At 41.0% G+C, this 21227-nt stretch overlaps 3 protein-coding genes across 4 annotated transcripts in view; 1 reads left to right on the forward strand and 2 right to left on the reverse strand.

The window, feature by feature from the left end:
* Positions 1-3184, reverse strand: part of scn1ba (sodium channel, voltage-gated, type I, beta a) — a 28397-nt gene extending 25213 nt beyond the window's left edge. The window contains exon 1 of the mRNA XM_033639801.2: positions 1151-3184. Coding sequence (XP_033495692.1) covers positions 1151-1211 — 61 coding nt within the window. The 5' untranslated portion in view covers positions 1212-3184. The remainder of the gene's footprint in view (positions 1-1150) is intronic.
* A 3737-nt stretch (positions 3185-6921) lies between these two features.
* Positions 6922-20873, reverse strand: LOC117265755 (uncharacterized). Of its 2 annotated transcripts, XM_078171514.1 has the most exons (5): positions 20743-20873; positions 15760-16119; positions 14608-14877; positions 10054-10116; positions 6926-9777 (listed from the first exon to the last, which is right to left on the reverse strand). In XM_078171514.1, the coding sequence occupies exons 1-5, from the start codon at positions 20870-20872 to the stop codon at positions 9665-9667; spliced, it is 936 nt and encodes a 311-aa protein (XP_078027640.1). In that variant the 5' UTR covers position 20873; the 3' UTR covers positions 6926-9664. The 2 variants fall into 2 exon arrangements, with proteins under 2 accessions (XP_033496328.2, XP_078027640.1); XM_033640437.2 differs by lacking the exon at positions 10054-10116 and having other exon boundaries at positions 6922-9777.
* The window catches only part of LOC117265754 (potassium-transporting ATPase alpha chain 1), a 37816-nt gene continuing 31360 nt past the window's right edge, over positions 14772-21227 (forward strand). The window contains exon 1 of the mRNA XM_078171513.1: positions 14772-14905. The gene's annotated coding sequence lies outside the window, so the exon portion shown is untranslated. The remainder of the gene's footprint in view (positions 14906-21227) is intronic.

Below are 21227 nucleotides of genomic sequence, written 5' to 3' on the forward strand. Positions count from 1 at the left end.
CTGGCAGCCTGTCTCTGACACACCAAACCACATCAAAGAAACATTGATTTTTTTTTTAATATGCAACTGCTTTACTCAGTGTGTTTACCGGTTTAAATCACTGGGTCTGTTTGTTTTGGAGAGGAGGAGACCTCTGCCGATAAAGTGAAACTTATTTATTCAGTGCTTCAGCACCTGTTTCAACCAGGACACCAGGACACGTTTCAGCTGGTTGTAATCTGCAAACATCATCACTTTATGCCACTAAATCTTACGATTGTTTCTTTAACGAGAATTTTTGAAAGAACAATTCATCACTTGTGCTGCAATTGCTACATTGACTGGAAACGTCCATTCACTTGACGTAGTGCTGCACAATTTGTCGATTAATCAATAAGTCATGTGACAGTAAATCAATCCGCAACTATTCTGATTATCAACTGAAAGCAACTTTTCAAGCAAAGATGCCAAACATTCTTGTTGCTTTTTCTTTGTTTTCTAACACTGTTAAGTGAAACAGTTGGTCAGATGTCTTTAAGTTGTGGCATGCACTTTTCACTGTTTAATGCCATTCTATAAACTAATTATAAAGCTGTTTCTTTGAGAACGACACTGGGATATTAATAGATAATGAAAATAATCCTTAGTTGGAGCTCTGGTCTGCAAACACACACTCACTCACACACATGCATAGACATAAATGCCCCATTGTAACACACAGGGAGAAATGAATGATTTAGATTGTTCTAGACCTTTGAATACACAGTGCCGCAGTATCTGTATGCATGTGTGTCCTCCATTTTAACACCGCCACATGGCCACATCTCATTACTCTGAAAAAACAAAACCTAAACAGCTGGGCTATTAGCAATCAATCCAGCCCAATGATGAAACACTCACTCACACATCTGCATCTGAGCACACACCAACACACACACACACACACACACACACACACACACACTGGAGAAAACCCCGTAAACATTGCCTACAAACAGAGCAGACAGCGTTAGATTAGAGGGGGCATCACCGGACAACAGGAAACACCTCAACAACAGTCGCAAGCTGCACAGTCAATGAATGGAGGGGAGGCATTGGATGGTGGCTTACGTGCATGCCAAGGTGTTGCCGTTGCGGCGTCACCATGGCAACACAACTGCTGCTCACTCACCTTGAAGCACCAGGAGGGCCAGAGGTACCAGCAGCAGCAGCAGCTCTTGTACTGCAGACATCCTGACAGGAAAAAGAAGACCGCTGGCGGCTCTCAACGGCGTCAAAACACACACTCACACACACACACTCACACACCTCAGAATGGGAGACACCAGACAGATCTAGCCTACAACAGCTACTCCAGCTGAGGGATGATGACCTCTAAGATGCCCAAAAGATGTCCAGACTGTGATCAAGAGTCTGGGAGGTGAGAGGAGGAGACTCTGTCTTGAGGCTGGTGGGACTCTGGGTGTGGTCCGCCCTGGTGTCCTCTTCTTCTCCTCCTTTTTTTCAGCTCATACAATTGCTGGAAGGAGGGGTGGGTGGGTCTTCTTGCTGATCTGGTCTTCTTAAGCACCTGAGAAACCTGACAGCAGCAGTGTGTGCCCTGCTCGCTGCCTCGTCCCTTTACCCTCTCCGGATCTAAATTGCTCTGTTGAGCTGGAGAGTTTCTCCAGCCTCTCGGCGTGTGAGCGTGTAGAGTTACCAGAGGGAGGAATCACTCTGAGTCTCAGGTTTCGGCCCCTTGTCAGCTCCAAAAGGGCCTTTGTTCAACTATTTATACTCTGTGGCACACCCGTAAGCCTGTTTAGCTCCACAATGAGAAAGTGTGTGCACCAAATAATGCGGGTATGCTGACACACAGACTGGTGGGTGAATGGCACTGTCAGTGATTAACCATAAAAGCTACCGGAAGACAGATATCTTGAGGGGTGATGCTGAGGAATTTGTGCTGAAAATGGAAGACGCAGCCTGTGAAGGAGTGTTGCAATGGAGAGTTACAGAGTGATTGTGCAGTTCAGAAGTCTATTAAAATGCTGCATGCATGAATGCCTTCGACAGGAAACATTTAGCTGCACTTTTCCCTCGTGTGCGAGCAAGGAGGGTTGATGCTTGATAGAGCCACAGTCTGAGTGAAAATGCAAATGGAAGCAGTGTGAAGTATCCTCTCGCTTATTCCCACCTCTCTTTGGCTTTGGAACAAAATATAATTACCACCTTTTTTTTGATTGTTATTGCCTCATATCAGTGTTATTGCTTTCCTCTTGCAGTCCAAATTGCAGTTGCACAACTACATATCTCTTTAAAATAAAGCTCTAGGCAGTGATCTAGGGCAGAGTCTGTTTACTCCTGACTTATTCAAGTGAAATCATCAGCTCTTTGTACACATCAGTGAAGCCATGTGGTTTGTTTAGCTGCTGTCTGCGCGTGGCGCTCAGGCAGGCTTGCATGCAACAGCGCAGGTGGCTCTGGTGCTCAGATGGGTCACCAACACATGACTCCAGTCTGAAGGCGGATTGAAAGGCATGCATTGAACAGCTAAGAGGGGGTTTATTTACGCCGCTGCCCGCCCATCTGTGCGTCTTTGGGGACTAGAAAAAAGTGCGCTATTTCTCTTGTGCATTCCAGCAGTGTGGCTGTGAATTACGGGGAGTTCTTGTGTTTTAGGGTTAACATAAAAGAAACTACAATCATCTAGTCTGGAATTTGCTCACAATGCATAAAATCACGTCTGTCCTCTTTAAAAAAAATCCTATAAATGCAGCACTGCCGAGCGCAGCGTCCTTTACCTGTCGCCTTTAAATAAAAACAATGCTCTTTTTCCCTCACTGGTATCCTTGAAACGTCTCGTCCTATTGATGGGTCAGAGGTGGACGGCTTCCATCCCGCGTCAGGCAGTCAGATGCTGGAAGTCTCTCTGCTGTCACACCGGGGACCATCGGAGAGATTTCAGGATGGAAGCACGACACAGGAAAAAAAAGACAAAAATCTCCTACTTCTTCCTCTTATTGCCTTCAAGGAGAGACGCGCGGTGGGAGATGTCTTTTGGAGAGCCGCATGGATGCTGACCGACAAGTCAAAATGAAGAAAAGCGGAAGAGAAACACACAAACACAGGGGGAAAAAAAATCAGTAATCTCCACAAATTACATGGTGTGTCAGTGGAAGGATGCCGCGCTAATCAGTCTTTGGGATGGGTGAAGGCTGGGGGAGGGAGGTGCATGCAGGAGGAGGAGGAGGAGGAGGAGGAGAGAGGGTGTGATGCATTGCAGCAGAGGGATGGAGAAAGAAGAGGAGGAGGAGAGAGAGAAACACAGTGCCGTTGTTATGGCAACAGTGATTTTATGTGATGTTTTCATCCCTTCCAGAAAACCACCACGTGTTGGCAAAGAGAACAGTCACCGAAATAACAGAAAACTGTGTAGGCTATTGTATCATAGGAGAATTATATGCGTGTTGTGTCAAGACAGAGCTTTTTTACATGAAACATTTATTTGATTTGATTGATGGATCTACAAAAACTATGAATCAAAAATAAATAACACTTATTCAAGATTCAAATGTTTATTTGTCACACACAAGTAATATGTGTGGTAAAACACAAGTGTATTAAATAATTAGATTATAAAACAGAAATATGAAGGATACAACTTCCAGATTATTTATAGGTTTAAAAGTAAAATGTACATTATTGTCTTTTGTATTTTTAAATATCATTTTTGCATTTAACTTTCTTTTTTTTCTATTTATTTTATATTTTTTCACTTTTTGCAAAATACATAAACTGGTTAAAAGAAAAAACAGTAAAATGTACAGATGTCACAGATACAAAGTGCAGGGCAGTGCAAAGCAGACACAAGACATGTCAGATCTTCAACCCACAGTGTCTGTGATTTGTAAAAGTAACCAGTTATTTATGTAGCCTAACACAGTGGTTCCCAACTGGTCCCACCCAGGAGGACTGGTTGTCTTCTTGGTTCAGGGTCCACACATTTTAATACATTCAGTGTTATACTTTGGTTTGGCCATGTAGTCGAGCTAGTTTGGTGTCTCTTTCAAGTAGATGTACGTTAGTCACTCTACAGCAGGAAACGTTACTTCAGAATTTAAGCTTTGTGCCGGAAAGTCACTGTATTTCAAAATAAAGTGTCATCCAACCCGCACTGAGAGACAGAGAGAGACTCTAGGCATTTCTCAATCTGCGCTCTTGCATGGACTTGTGTTCTTGTGGACTTGTTAAACGTCATCAGTACTATTCCAATTCAAAGTCCGCATCCAGCCAAGTATAGTCCAAATGCCCGGATGTGACCTTGCTCTGTCCGTTCCATCGGGGATGCATCGGGAGGTGACTTGTGTGGACTTTTGACAGTCAGGTATCCCAGAATGCATTTCTCACAGACCAGCAGCAATGGCAGCCATCCTTGGGAGTTTGTACTCCCGAGTCAAACTTGCCAAGTCCAAACTCCCAAGTGTGCAAATAATGGATGTAGCTACCATGACATCACCCATTACTTTGTAGACCGTTGCCATCTTGTTTTTTTGGAGCCGGAAGTGACCAAATTTGAACAAGAAGCCCGGAGCTGTGGAGCAGTCAGGTGGATGTGAATGAGAAGGCAAGGACACTGTCATCAGGCTGCTTGTCATTCAAAGCAGCTCGCCCTTAATAATGCGTAACTTTAAGCCTCAATCAAACGTAAACGGGTGAGGTATATAAAAATTCACCACCTGCGCAGTTGTCACAAATGGTTAAATTAACTATAGAGACCAAAACTGTTTTTTGCACCAGGCTGTAAAAATGTTAATATCTGCTCTAAAGTTGAACATTATATTATGGGGGTTTATGAGTTTGATGTAGATGGCCTCTTTCAAACCATCTTTTTTCCCTGGCCAAAATGTGTACATTCAGTGGCGTGCACAGACTTTTTGAAGGGCAGGGGCGAAAAGAAAAAAAGGGCACATACAGCGCGTTCTCGCAACTGAAGAGGGCACTAAGTTCTGCATGTTTTCGAGGGCACTTTAGACATGTTTATATGTTATACAAATGGCACATTATATAGCCTTAAAACAGACTAACTAGACAGACTACTCAAGTTAGTTTGTAGTTAGGATCAGCATCCACGAGAACTGTGTAGATTCAACGTTGGACTGTGAAGAACACACGGAGACATGGATGTATGAAGGAAATAAATCTGTGGGGGGGGGGTCAGGGGGTCCTTCCCCAGAAAATTTTCAATTAAGTAGATGCCATTTCCTGTATTCTAGTGCATTTTAACACCATATTAGCACCAGATAATCCAAACTGGTTCTGTGAGATATAGCTATGGCTCGATAAAGATCAAATAAGGGCCCAACATAAAAGTCATTGCAACAGTAATGTTTTTACCACCCAAGAGGACAGTTTATCATGTTTTAACCAGCCAAGAGGGCAGTTTAGTGTGTTTTGCCAACCAGGAGGGCACTTTAGCACACACTTCTACCACCCAAGAGGGCAGTTTATCATGTTTTAACCAGCCAAGAGGGCAGTTTAGTGTGTTTTTTGGCTCCAAAGAGAGCACTTTAGCGCACGTTTTGGCTCCCAGGAGGGCGTTTTGGCTCCCAAGAGGGCACTTTAGCATGCGTTTTGGCTCCCAGGAGGGCACTTTAGCGCACGTTTTGGCTCCCAAGAGGGCACTTTAGCGCGCATTTTGGCTCCCAAGAGGGTACTTTAGTGCGCATTTTGGCTCCCAAAAGGGCACTTTAGCGTGTGTTTTGGCTCCCAGGAGGGCATTTTGGCTCCCAAGAGGGCACTTTAGCATGCGTTTTGGCTCCCAGGAGGGCACTTTAGCGCGCGTTTTGGCTCCCAAGAGGGCACTTTAGCGCGCATTTTGGCTCCCAAGAGGGCACTTTAGCATGCATTTTGGCTCCCAGGAGGGCACTTTAGCGCACGTTTTGGCTCCCAGGAGGGCACTTTAGCGCACATTTTGGCTCCCAAGAGGGCACTTTAGTGCGCGTTTTGGCTCCCAGGAGGGCACTTTAGCGCGCGTTTTTGTTGAAAGTTTTGTTTGTGTTAACGATGCTTATTCTACATCATCCAGCATACTGACACAACACTACTCTCTGTATCCTCTTAAAACTCACCAACCATCAGCAATGGTATTTGGCACACTGAAAAGAAAAAGTTGGGGACACTTTTATTTGTTGCCAACAAGGTAACACAAACAAACATACCCAACAACACCTGTGGGAATAAGAGATAGTATTGTTATGTCAGTTAAAGTGGGTCCTAGCAGTTAGCAGAAAATGAGGAAGTGACTTCACGTGACAATATTCTCAGCTCCTTACTAATTTTACAAACACCTCCTCACCCCGCTTAAAACTTCACCCCAATGTGGCCCCCTCATTCACATATTTCCAGACCCGCCGCCGATTAGTGAACATCTCACTGCCTCAGTCTTTTTTGTATATATTTAGCCCTTCTACTTCAGCTCATTTAAAATTCACATCTGACATTTGGTGTCTGGTGGATTTTCAAGGGGTTTCTCGCCTTAAAACTGTTTGTCATTCAATCACTCATAACTACGCGGAAAGTTTCTATTTTCCTCGCCTGTCCTGTCTATTTCAACTGACAACTGCAATGTTTCAAACCCACTTTGCTCGCTACCATTACTCTCAGTCTTAGTCATTACCCCCACCCCATACACACATATACACGCACACACACACTGACATGACCACAGGTGCACTGACGCGCTCTCTGACTCAGCTCAGAGGAAAATCAGTCCACTGAGTGTGTGTATGTGTGTGTGCTGATCTGTCGTTTTGGCCATTTCATTATGCCAGCAGTGAGGATTACTGTGCTGGTTGCGTGCCTGTCCTCATCCTGACAAATGCATCATTCCTGTGTGTGTGTGTGTGTGTGTGTGTGTGTGTATGTATGTGTGACCGTCCTGTCCCTAATTCCACTAACATCCCTTTAGATTTTTTTTTTTTAATATCTGGATTAACTTCAATCACAGCAACAACACTAGTGAGGATAAATATCCACTCATGCAGTGAGACACATTGAGGATAAACTTGTTTTATTATCATCAAATTTAACCTATTTTCAGTGATTCTTGTACAAAAAAGGCAGGTTTGATGCATTGATAGACGACAGTGAGTTGAGTTTTGTCTCTCAGTTTCAGCCACAGATTTTGCATTTGATTGCTCATAGTTTAGGTTTAAAGTTAAGCCAAAGTAAATCAATGCAACATGACAGTAAGATTTTTTTTAGTAATTAAAGTTAAAAATGGTCTCTGTCAGTGGTTTCCCCCTTTGTGCAGCTGCCCTCAGTGACCATTAGAGGGCGATAAAGTATTAAAAAAAATAGCTTTTTATCATTTCAAAATAAGGAACAAAAACTATTGTCAGAGAAAAGAGAACCAAATGTTTACATTTCTGGTGAAGAAGTAACCTGTGGGTGGGGGTTTGCTTTGTTTTTCTGATTTAAAGTGAACTGATCCTGAGAGATCACAAGCACATGACCAGTATCAACATGAGATATTCTGCCAAAAAGCAGCAGGGAAGAATGGATAGTAATAACACAGTCATGTAATGTCATAAGTCCCTTGATAGTCTGTCACCTTTCTATGTAATATTATTCACGGTGAAATACAGTTTGCAAATTAGCAGACACATAACTCATGCAGGGGGCCAAGGATGTGAATTATTCCACTAGATATCAGGAATAAGACATGGTTCTTCTTCTTTAAATGTATTTACAGTAGGTTACAGAGACGTGTGTGTTTTTGGTTTTGCTCTGGTTGAAGGAACCTTCACTTTAAAATCAAAGTCAATTATGAATCTTGTTTTAATGCCTTCAGTTTAATTTGACCCCGACATATCATCACTTGCTGCATCCTGTTTCAGCTCAGGGGCTGAGACAGTTTGGTTGTTATTTGTAACAGTCCACATAGACAACACCTGTTGAAAAGGACATCGTCATGTGATATTCCTCAACTTTAGAAGGACATGACGACTGAAAGCACGACAGTGATGGATGCAGTGATAGCTCACAGATCATCTGACCTGGGGTGCCATGTTGGACCTTAACCTCCACCTTGTGTTAAAGGTTCATTGTGTTGGATTTAGGGTGATATATCGGCAGAAATTTAATATAATAAATATGTTTTCTCTAGAGTAAAATCACCTAAAAATGAGAACTGTACTGTATTACCTTAGAATGAGCTGTTAATATCGATATAGGGAGCAGATCCTCATCTGCTGAGATCACCATGTGGCACCTCCATGTTTCTACAGTAGCCCAGAACGGACAAACCAAACACTGGCTCTAGATAGGGCCATTTGTGTTTTTGCATTTTCGCGTCAGCCACTGTGGTTAGCAGCACCTCCGCAATGAGCAGTCTCGGAGAGGCACCGATTTGTAATGTGAACTGCTTTATTCTGTGATTTTACTGATTTAAATCACCTGTCCGTTTGTTGTGGATGAGAAAGAGACCTCTGTGGATAATTTGGCTCCTGGTAAAAACCTCCTGAACAATAAACACTGAAGGAATTCTAACCCAGAGAAATCCCAGAATGCACCATGAAACAACTAACTGCTGCATTATAGATTTGGGGATTCTCAGGGCTGATTGTGGTTTCTAAATGTGGGGAAAAAAAGCCACATTTCTGAAATGGGACAGTTTTGTTGAACTATTATGATGTCTTGGGACTTTTAAAGGTGCCGTGGCTGCCCCCTGAATTAGGAATCAGCCATGTAAATACGTGACAGAGCAGTAACCGTGATGCTTGTCTGCTTATTTTATCATCACTGACATTTTCAGTGTTCCCCTTTTGACTTAAATTGACAGAAGCTGATTGTCATGAATGCCTTTGTAAAGAGATATTTTGTTTTTAGGCTTTGGCCTCTCCCCCACATGCAAATAGAATTTTAGGTCACTAGAATAGCTTCTAAGGTGCAGATTTTTCGAGATTCTCCGGTTACTTCATATCCACATGGACTTCGGCATATTCATTGTTCTTTGCGTAATGTGTGTGTGCCAGAAGCAGTAACAACAATGGCGGACTACTAGTTGGTGTACGTTTTGTTAGCATTGCTTGGTCTAGTCTAGTGACTTAACAGAACAGTGTGTAGGGAGATTTAGTGGCATTTAGCGGTGAGGACTGCAGACTGCAACCAGCGGAAACTTCAACCAATTAGGATTCCTTCAGTGTTCATTATTCAAGAGGTTTTTACCAGAGCACTGAATTATCTGCAGAGGTCTCCTCCTCTCCAAACCAAACAGACTCAATGATTTAAACTGGTAAAAAACACTGAGTAAAGCAGTTTTACGTTAAAAAAAATCTGTGTTTTTCCAGTGCTGTCTGGCTTGTGGGAGCTGCGGGGGGCTGACGCGAAAATGCAAAAATGGCCCTATCTAGAGCCACTGTTTGGTTTGACCGTTCTGGGCTACTGTAGAACCATGGAAGTGCAACATGGTGATCACCGTAGACGAGGAGGCTACCTATGCAGATATAAATGGCTCGTTTTAAGCTAACAAAAACACAACAATTTTTATTTTCAGGTGATCATACACCAAAGTAAATATACTTCTTATATTTTATCCCATTTATGCCAATATATCCCCTTTAATCTGGACCTCTAAAATGCCTCAGCCTGACAGCCTGGATCTCCATTGCTGAGCCTCCGTTTCAGTCATTTGATGAAAAACTCAGCATCTGTACATCAGCAGGACAGTTATGAGTACCAGCAGGGTGGTAAATGGCACCAGGAGGACAGCCATATACAGGAGCCACGGCTCTGGAAACACCACCACACCTGGCTCTGAAAAACACAAAATCACTGATATGAAGTGTAATCCTAAAATCAAATCACACATTGATACAGAGTTGGATTTTTATGATCATTTCTCAAGTTATAGCAAATTACAATCAAAGGGAAAGTTCATCCAAAATGAAAACACTATCTATCTGCATTACTAGGTCTACAAGTGTATCTTTGTAATGTGTGTGAGTTGACCATTTAAGAACAAAAACAAACAAAACAAAAACATTTTTCCAGCAGAAAGAGAGCGCTTGATGCTGTTTAGGATGAACTCACCGGGGACAGTTGATGGACACATTCGTGAAACATTTTTTTCACCACCTTCACCATCTCTAGCCACTAGGGACAAAAGATCGCACAAGAGTTCACTTGAATGTTGACATATTGCAGGATGAAGAATTGGCCAGTGAAGCTATAAAATCATATTCACTGATGTTTATATGCACAAAGCTTTTTCTAGCTAGAAGAGATTAGCTTTTCTCTAGAAGTGGGCAGATAAACAGGAGACAACTTGAATGATGTGGGAACCACTTGCAGCAAAGATGTCAGGAGATGATGTTGAAGATTGTGTGGGAGCCTGAAGAATAGGTAGGCTAAGACAGGATGAAGATTTGCAATAACAGGGTGAAGAGAATGTTTCTAACCATGATGTTAATGGAAACATTTGTGTTATTTTACCATCAGCAGTAGGACTAAAGAGTCATGTATCAAAGAAAGCCACTTGGCGCTTTGATATAGCTTGAACACGCCCTCTTTATACATATATATATGCCTTCAGGACACTGTATTATCTCTGGTGAAGGCAAATAATTTAGGTAATTGACAACAAAGTACTCGACATACTTATCCACTAACTGTAAAGATAGTCAAGGCCGAAATAATCAGAGCCAGAACGAAGAAAAGAAACAAACATGAGGAAGAAGTTAAGACAAGATATATAAGACAGGAAGCTAAGGAGAACAAGTCGGCCAGGAAGCATGAGGAATATTGCTTGTGTAAAGACAAGATGAGGTTTTTGACCTTTGTGGCAAGAGAACTGAGATAATCAGATACGGCAAGGAGATTTCTGGATGTTGTGTGTGCTTCTGGAAAATATGTCTAGCAGTTTTGAGAGAAGCTTTTAGGCTCTCAAACAACCAGGAAACAGACATTTTACATTAGAACGGGAAATAGTTAATATTAATATTAGTATTAGTATTATTTTATATATTAAGTAGAGACTTTAAGGTTAAACCAGTAGGTGGCAGTATTGCAAATTGTGGATGCCAACCACCATAAAAAAACATAAAGAAGAAGAAGCCAACAACAACGACGACGACCAAGAAGAAGAATAATAACGTCAGGACTACAAATAAAAGGGTAGTGCCTGAGAGTGGAGATACAGTGGAGGGGAGAACAGTGATATTTCGATTTCTGAAAATGACAGGACTTATCAGAGAACTGTAGAAATTTAGGATAGCAGATGTGGGATTAAACCAGGAGGAGGCAGTAATGCAAGTTGAAGTAAGCCAACTGCCCTAAAACACCAAAGAAGAAGAAGGAGATGATGGAACATTTCAACAGGAAACAATATGGCGGCCGACAACGGCTTGTGACCTATGCTTGTAACGAACGTCACCGATTACAGGTCAAGGTAAGCTAAAATATGTTTCTGAAAACATTTCAGGCGAGAAATACGCTGCAGTAACAGAATATTGCTTCATATTTTATCAGCACTGCTAATTAAATTTACAATTGAAGTATTCTTAGCCTCCGTTTTTACAATACAGTAAAGAGAGTGGCTTATGCATCTTGTTCACGGATTTTCGGTTAACAATCAAACAGCGCACTAAAATATGTTCAGCCTTTAAAAGTCATGGAATTAGTAAAAAAATATTGAAAGTTTAGAAAAAGTCATGGATTTTTTGTGTGTAGCCTACTGAAATTGTTGCTGTAATTTTACGGGAATATCCTTTGACTGTAATGTAACATAACAACGTAAGGCCTATTTTCTGTAGATTTTCAAAGTATGGTAGCTCTCATATGTGTCAGTGTGACAAGGTGTCACATTTCTTCACTTTCTCCCCACGTTTTATGTCAGCTAGTAGAAGTTAGGTTTGAATAGAGTTTGAATTTGTCCTGTTTAAAAATGCTAGGCAAGTTTGGCAAAATGGGTCTTGGAAAAGTCATGGAAAACTTTTGAAATTTTGACCGTGAAAATGTGTGGGAATCCTGATTTTAAGAAGAGAAACAGGCAATACAGTAACAGAATCTTGGTTGCACAGTTTTACAGTGTGATTCACAAAGCTTTCTAGTACAAAGAGTTGCTCCTCAGACAAAATTATAAGAAAAAGTTATTCACAAAGCTTCTTAGCCCTTAAGAGTGCTCCTTAGGTGAAAAACCATTAGGAGTCGGGAGGAGGATTTTGGAGAGGCCTTAGACTTTCTTAAACAGAGGAGAAAATGGTGGAAACACAAGGAGGTTGGAGAACTATTATCCAACCAATGAATGACAGTGAGGAAATTAGAGATTATATTGTGCAGGAGTAATGTTTGTAGTTGATCTCACGAGGGATACACATTTTCCGCCCAACCCAATAACACTATGACACCAGAAACAAAAATGATCACAACAATAAGATACTCGGAAAACTGGAAAAATGCAACACTCCAGCATTGATGACTTGTTTGCCTCAACCTTTTATCTTCCCTTAAGATCTGGTATCAATTTTGGCGCCACTTTACGTTTTCCTCCATCTCAACGTTAAGTCCATTGCAAACAATCATCTATTCCCCCCTTCTACCTTAGACTCCACCTTCTCCCTGTGGGAAAAGGAAAGGAATCACATGTTTTCGTGATCTCTACCAGGACGATATTTTCTCTATGTTTTCATCCCTATCAACCAAATATGATCTGCCACGCTCACATTACTTTCGTTACCTTCAGATTCGACACTATTTATCCTCTCAGTTCTCTTCATTCCCCTCACTTCCTGCCTTATCGCCATGGGAGGAACTACTTAAACTTCCAATAGATCAGAAATCTCTTACATCCCGGATCTACTCTTCAATCATGTCCTTTGATAAGAAAACTGCCTTCAAAATAAAACTGGCCTGGGAGGAGGAAATCGGGGTCAAGCTCTCGGATGAATATTGGGCTGGGGCAATGGAAAGGATTAGCACCACCACCTCGTGTGCACGGCTGGGTGTCATACATTTTAAGGTGCTATACAGGCTTCATTATTCTAAAGCTAAACTAGCAGAAATTTATCAGAGTGCAGACAATAGATGTGATAGATGTAGCCATACCCCTGCAAACCTTAGTTATTTGTTTTTCTTTTGTCCTAAATTGCAATCATTTTGGGGTGTCTTTTTTAAAATCCTTTCTGACATCTTAAAAATTAAATTGCAACTAGATCCTTTGACCGCCATATTTGGAGTTCCTGAACTTTTTGCCAATTTATATACCAACCATTTAGATATCATAGCGTTTTCCTCTCTCATTGCTCGAAGGAGGATTTTACTGTCCTGGAAATCACCTGGTCCCCCATCAGCAGCATCTTGGCTCGAGGATATGTTGTCTTTTCTCAAGTTAGAGAAAATTAAGTTCTCTCTCAGAGGCTCTGCTGTAAAATTTACTGCCAGATGGCAACCCTTTTTGTCTTATGTAAACAGCCTCCATAGACTCCCAACTGAGCAGATATAATCGCCTCTTTTATTATTACTTATTTATTCTTATTATTTATTTTATTTTATTTATTTATTTTTGTTGTTTGTTTTCCCTTCCCTTTTTTCTTTCTTTTTTTCTTTCTTTTTGTTTTGTTTTCCTTTTCTTTTCTTTTTTTTGTGGGGTGGGTGGCGGGGTAGGGTAAGTGATGGGACGGTGGGCGGGCGTGAGTGGGTGGGGTTGGGTTTGTACGCTTGGCTAGTGTGACGGTCAGATGGAAGACTTGGGGTTGGAAATGACTGCTTCTGTTTCTTGTTTTATGAGTCCCCGCCTCCGGTGTTATGGAGGTTGGCAACTGAAAAAGTGACATACTAACCCCATTATGAATAATAATATTAATATTATTTTGAATAATATCCTGTGTCACGCCAATTTTCTGTTGAGTTGTATGTCATGTGTCATATGTTTGTACACGCCCTTTTTTTATATATATGTGGGGAAAAAAATCAATAAAAAACTGTAACATGTTTGCCTCAACCTTCCATCAGAAGAGTGATCACACAATCAGTGAGAACATTTTCACAGTCTCATAATTAGTTCAGGTCATTTCAGGTGTCTCTGACAAGTCACACCTAGCAATTGGGTCAACCACACCTCCCCACTAAGGTAAACATTTCTGTCCCTTCCTTGCTCAGAGTTGCTCTGAGAACTTTCCTAAATCACTCATTCTAGGACTCCTTCCTTAAAGATTTTAGTCTAAGTTAGGAGCTCTCTGAGAGTATTCTCAGAATGTTTCTGAATACGGCCCCTGAGTGTTGTCTTAGTTTTGTTTATCATAGTCTGTTTACGCATTCCCACATTGTTATGATACTAGTTTAAAATCAGCAAAAGTATGCCTTTGAGACCTTGTGTTAGCTTGAATACTCCCCTATCATGTATTCAAGAGATGTGTTTTGCATTTAGTAATTTCTCTGGTAAAAGCCAAAACTGCCATTGCATCGAAAACAGTTACTGGGACAGAAGTCAGCTGACAATAAAATTACTCTATACTTGTTGACCAACAATAGGTTCACATTTTTTCAAGTTTGTCTGTCTTAAAACAGTAGTGGTTAATGCTCAGTACAGATCAGCAGGTATGTAATGTGTGCATGAAAACTAGATCAGATCAAGAGGGAGATTATTACCAGGAGGATGGTACAGGAAGATGCTTTTTGTTATCAGGTCTTTGTTCAGCTGCAGCTGACACTCATATTCTCCTTTGCTTCCCAGAGAAACGGTCTCAGAGAGTGTGGTGAAGGGCAGAGCAGCACCAGCATCTCCTGGAGCAGAGTCAACAGGTTGGAGTTTGCAGCCATTGTGAGAAATGGACAAAAGAAGTCCGGCATCCCGGGTCACGTTTACTTCACACGAGAGCAGAGAGTCATTGTGACTGGTGAGGTTAAACATCATGGTTTCTGGAAAGAGATGCAGGCAGATACACAGGTATGTACACAGCATGTGGAGGCACACAGAGCCTGTTTATACCTGGTATTAAAATGCATTTTGCTGATCTGTACACAAGTGTAGAGCTGAGACACATCGCCAATCACACTTGTGTCTGTCATGGGTCTTCAGCTGACTGCTTGTGCTCAGATTTTGTCACTGCCTGCGTCACTAAGGCTAAAGGGTAAAGGGGTCCGGTGCACAGTTATAACGTCCACACTCTCCCTAGCTGCTCAATAGCATGCTCGCTAGTCACATTAGCGGTTGTGTCAGTGCAGCTGGAGATATTGCTGTCTGCAGAATCAAACACATCTACTTCCTTAGGGCAAAAAAATGATACTTTGTCCAACTCACCATAAAATGGATATGTTATAAAGCATTAACATGCTGTCACCAAAACAACCACCTCGTCTTGCGTTGATGACGTAGTCTTTGTTGGAGACACATCAGGATGCATTAGCATTTACTTTGCAGAAGATATGTGGTCAAATGTATCTCAGATCACCTTTGCGTGTGATTTTAGTGATTGGATCGCAATGCGTCTTGGTGGTCATTTACACTGGCATTTAGCGATGTTCTCTTGTGATCGGAGCACCTAATACTTATGTTAATACCAGTAACAACAGTCTCACAGACACTTGTATTGCAGGTTTTGTCTATTTTCATTAAGTTGTTCCCTAACCGCTAAACTCAGAGTCCCCGCCATGCACAGCCATGACTACTATGAAGAAATGTTAATGCACATGAGAAACTTGATGTAAATACTAGAAAAATGCCTTCATGTTTTTCCCTCCATGTGAGGATATTTGGATGGCAATATATTGGACACAGAAAATCTAAGACCTTATATTTACCATAAACCATCAGTAAAGTGTCATTTCCTGTCCTCCTGAAACGGTCATCCTTCTCTGTTGTGACAGAGACTTTACACTGGTACTTCCCACTGTCAGCCCACTGGACATTCTTGAGGCGTATGGACTTGTTTAAAGTGTTTGGACTGGTTTCCAGAAGGTTGACACGTCCCATATATTCATCACTGGGGAGCCACAGTCTGCGATTGTCATTGCCGTCCTGTGTGAAGTACCAATACAGAACCGCTGGGGTCACCATTTTCACTTTGTTGGAAAGACTTAGATGACATGGCAGTGTAACATCACGACCCAGAGCAGCGGTAAGGACAGAAGACTGGTGGACTGTGACCTGAGAGAGGGTACCTGAAACATAGGTATAAAAATAAAACAATGACAGGATGTTGGGTAACCATATTACTTTCCTGCCCAAAGAAGCCTTCACAGTATCTTTCTCAGAAATGCTCCATCTCCACCTGTGTTATTCTTTTGAATTGTTTGGTAAGTATTGTGAATATAGCTAAAGGCAGCAACTGGCTGAATGTAAGTAACTGCAACTCAGTCGCTAGAAAAAATGTTTGCATTGTACGTTTCTGCTAACCATGGATACGTGACAGTTGCACACTATATTGTAGCAGATAAGTTGAGACGTGACAATGCTATGGTTAACATGTGGTTAGGTTTTAGCACAAAAAAACGTGGTCATGTTTAGGAAAATATGTTTTAAACAGTGGTTTTGGGGGCACTGTCCCAGCAAATGCAGCAATGTCTCTGTGAAAAACATCCACTTTTTGTGGCACTATTATGGCAGGAAACACAGCAGTCATAAACTATACACAGTCTATTGTATGTTAACATTGGACTATTTTAATTATTGAAGTATTTAGCAACAGGACTTGTGGTAAGTGGGATGTGAAATAACATCTGTACAGATGTGAAGCCCTGACTATATCTGACTGATCTTCAATGAAAGCTGTTGTCTTGTATTTCTTTCCTCTGAAAACATTAACCTAATAGTCAACACAATTTATTAAGCCTGGGTAGTTGAGGGGAAAGATATGTAGATCTCTGCAGCAGAAAACTGATATGATGCTGATGTTCATGACAGTTCATGTTAAATGGAGGTTGAACCATGAACGTAAATTACAGATTGCCTGTAAGGCATTTTAGTAGGTCACTCTGTCATAAGTAGAACAGTTGGAGATTGCAAACTAAATGATATATCAGTCTGGTACATTTTAATAAATCCACATCAGATCTGACCAGATGAGTGTTTCTGTGACTTCCTGTACAGACTGAAGGCTGCGGGAAACTGTCTGACTACACCGCAGCTTTTTGTCACTGCCCCCTGCTGCAGCCACCTGATCTTGTCCACTTTCGAGGTGAGGCGCATTTAAAATGAGCCTATTGTCTTGGTAAAAAAACCAACCGCTTTTTGTGACACTATACCAACAGGAAATGCAGCAATGTCTCATTAAAAAAAAAAAAAAAACTTTTCGTGGCACTATGGGGTGCTAAAAAAACAACTGGTTGGTCTGCAGCTTGACAGGCGTCTCGCTTAAGTGTCATGCCGTCTGCCTTCCTCTCCACCTTCTGATGACAAAGTCCGCTCACATATCATATATTTCACTGTAGAAACGTTGATATGATACATATGAAACTTACAAATATAATGTTATCGTGCCGAGCTGCAAGCAAGGACCTCGATGTTTCTACATGTGAATTTATAGTTTTTATGGGGAATGTGACCAGTTAATGTTCAGCTTAACTGAGAAAACTGTTTGGGATTTCTGATCATTTGACAGCTATAGGATCACTTACATACATAGATTACTGAGGGAATGTTTTTTAACTTGAAGTTTGGGGTTCTGCCATCTTTTCAGAAACTGGACCCAAAAACAAAAAATTCAAATGTAGATGAAGAGATGCACAGCTCAAGTCGAGCAAGAAACTGCGACCAAAACTACGACCAAACCTCCCCAGACATTCTCTCTTTTGGACTCAACTAATTAACATTCAAAGAATGAAGAAGTGAAATTACACTAACAGTAAAAAAAAAAATCCCTCAGTGGTGTGAGTGGGAACTTTTCCAGCTTCGATATAATAGTTTTCTTGTTTTGGGCTAGAAGGAGGATATGTGTACTTCCTATGTTGGCTTTAGCTTTCAGTTGCTGAGGTTCCCAATTCCAAAACGTTGGTGTACAACAGCCAAACACTTACCAAAAACCTGTCAACTTGTCAAGTAAAAGTTTACACATGACAAGTTTAACTTTTAATAGTGTTCGTCCAAAGTTGCTGCATAATAAGATTTTAGAAAAAAAGGTTATCTTAATTTATAATGACGAAAACTCTGTCTGTGGGTGTGTCTGTGTCTGTTCCATGTTTTTCCTCCTCACTGACTTGGTCAATCCATGTGAAATTTGGCACAGTGGTAGAGGGTCATGGGAGGATGTGAATGAAGCAAAATATTACATCAATTGGCCAAAGGGGGGCGCTATAGCAACCAATTGTAATTGCAAACTTTGAATGGGCATATCTCATGCCATGTATGTCGTAGAGACATGAAACTTTGCACAGAGATGCCTCTCCTCATGAGGAACAAATTTGTCTCAAGAACCCATAACTTCCAGTTATATAGATTTTCTGCCATTTTGAATTTTTTGAAAAACACTTAAAATCAATCTCTTCCTAGGAAGTTTGAGCGATCTGCATGAAACTCAGTGAACATAATCTAGGGACCAATATCTAAAGTTCCCTCTTGGCAAAAGTTGGAAAACTTACTAAAACTGAGCTTCTATAAGGCAATGAATATTGCGGAGGGCGTGGCTCATCACATAAAGGTGTATAACATCTCAAGGGTTTCACCAATCACCACGCAACTTTGTAGGCATATGACCACACATAATCTGAGGGGACCCCTCCATTATTGACCCCATCAAACAAAATGGGGGCGCTGGAGAGCTAATTTCTTATCTAGGCCTAACCGCCATATGGATTTTTACTAAACTTGGTAGATATGTAGAACAGGACGCCTCAAGGTGACTGGAGAAATTTAACTCTAATTGGCAACTGGGTGGCGCTATAACAACAGAAAATTGCTTCAAAATGGCAAAAATGCGACCGATTGCTGTGGCTCCCCCTGTGGACCAATGTTGTTGTTTGTTTTTCTAATTTTTGGTATGACTAAGTCGTGGTATGGTATGCTGTACATAATCATGGAAACTGTCAGTGTGTCATTCTGTCAGTCAGTCATTCTGTCTGTCCCACGTTTTTCTACTCACTGACGTGGTCAATCTATGTGAAACTGTGCATAGGCATTGAGGATTGGCATAGGTAGAAGGTGACAAAGCTACCAATGGGTATGGACTAGTAAAGCTTTATCAAGGAAGACAAAACCTTTGAGTATAAAAGAATGATACAAAGAGAATGTGAAGGCCTGATGCATAGTTTCATATGTAGTGGTAATAATTAAATTATCTCGGGCATCACATAACCACATAACCGCCATGTTCTTAAATTGATTCCTCCCCCCCCTGTTTACTGTCTGCCTTGAAACTTATAAAGAAATATTTCACTGCTGGACAGATGTTCTTTTCATAAACTGGGCCCTCTGTGCAGTAGAAATGAGCACATTATTTTGTGAGGTGCTATATGACAAGAGAAAACAGAGGAAAAAGGTTTTGGCATTCGCTTTTTCTCAAGAGGTAGAAAACCCATAACTACCAGAATGCACTGTGCCGCATCAGACCAGTAAACACTCCTGCTGGTGGTTGATGTAATGTGAGCTTGGTCAATTTTCAACCAGAAACAATATGGTGGACAGCTGAGGTGAGAAATGGACAATGCAGTAACAGAATCTTGGTTCGTATTTGATTAGCACTGCCTAATTTTACCGCCTTTGATTTTACAACACAGAGGAAACAGTATGCCATCTCCTTCTTGTTCACAAATTCTCGAATTGCAGCCAAACAGCATACTCTAAAATATGTTTCAAAGAAATTGTATGCAAGAAGTGGGCAATACAGTAACAGAATCATGTTTTATATTTGATCAGCACTGACTAGTTACACTGTTTAATCGGAGCTTGATCTGTGTTCAGGGGGTGGGGGCAGCTCTCTCCCTCATCTCTCGTTCTGCTTCCATACTCTTTGTGCCCATGGTAGTGGGCATACAGCAATGCAGAAGTACAATCTGTCGTTTGAGCAACAGCCCAGGAGCCCAGTGGATTTGAGCTGGGAGATGAGTAGGGAGATCTGGGTGCTGATAGGATGGAGGGAAGTTTCAGCTCAGATAGCCTTTAATCCCTTTAATCACAAAGTGCAAAACATAAATTTTAGATCAAATTTATTTTGCTACCCACACGCTTTGTAGACTTTCACCACAAGTCAAAAGATATCACAAAAAAGTCCAGAGATGGAGAAGAATTTAGTTTGGTAAAAATGGTTCAACCAAGGTTAATGTTGGCCCATAGATTTTTGTTATATCCACACTTCTGTTATCACATCTGAACAAAAAAGAGTTATAACAGAAATAATTTTAACACACTGCCTTGAGTCTCTTACATCCACTGATGTTCTTACATTTGGGCTTCTCACTCCTTGGATTCATCATATGCAGAACTAAAACAAGTTGTTAGAGTCGAATCTGTCTTCTTCATCTAACCTAAAGCTTGTTGTTGTTCTTGTTCCATATTTCTAAAAAACAACACTAGAGAGTTCATATTAACACACTTGTGTCAAGACCACAATAAAGACACCAATTTTTAAAAAAAAAGATACCTGAAAGACACTCAATCACTTAGACAACAGTCAGATTTGAGAACTAAACTGAAATTGTCTGCAAATGAGCCTGCAAAGCATTTATGATCAAACACACTGTTTTGAACTGCAAAATGAGTAAATTCCCTTGAATTCTTTAACAGCTTAGGATCTCCATCACAAATACACGCACATTTTTCATCTGCAAATCAAATATCTTTATAAATTGTACCTGAGACCATAATGTAGAGAAACATCTGTTGTGTCAGTCCCCATTTCATCACTGTGAAGCTGTGATGCATCTCAGACAAAATTATCTTTGACATGTCTCTCCTGAAAGACCAAGTTAATTTCCTGTGCATGCAAAATTTAAGTACACGCAGGCAAGTGACACACCACTTCCTCAGAGGCTGGGTTTAAATACCAATCTACTGAGGCTTTTAAAATGTAAACAAATGTAACGTGCAGGTTTACATTCTCAGCAGGGAGTCTGATGGTATTTCTTAACTTCTGCAAAGAATTCAAGATTTTTTTAATCAAATGCAGTAAATGTATTCTCAAAAATCACAGTATGGGATTGAAACTGAAAACACAGTAACAGGATGTGGTTCTTTGGTTTTGAAACAGAACAGGACATTTTACACATCTTTTGTTTTATAAAATTGTACAATAACAAAACAGTCTCCATACTTCTGCTCCTACTCTCCTACTACTTCT

Source organism: Epinephelus lanceolatus, chromosome 10 (genome assembly GCF_041903045.1).
Source record: "Epinephelus lanceolatus isolate andai-2023 chromosome 10, ASM4190304v1, whole genome shotgun sequence".
NCBI classification, from domain to species: Eukaryota; Metazoa; Chordata; class Actinopteri; order Perciformes; family Serranidae; genus Epinephelus; species Epinephelus lanceolatus.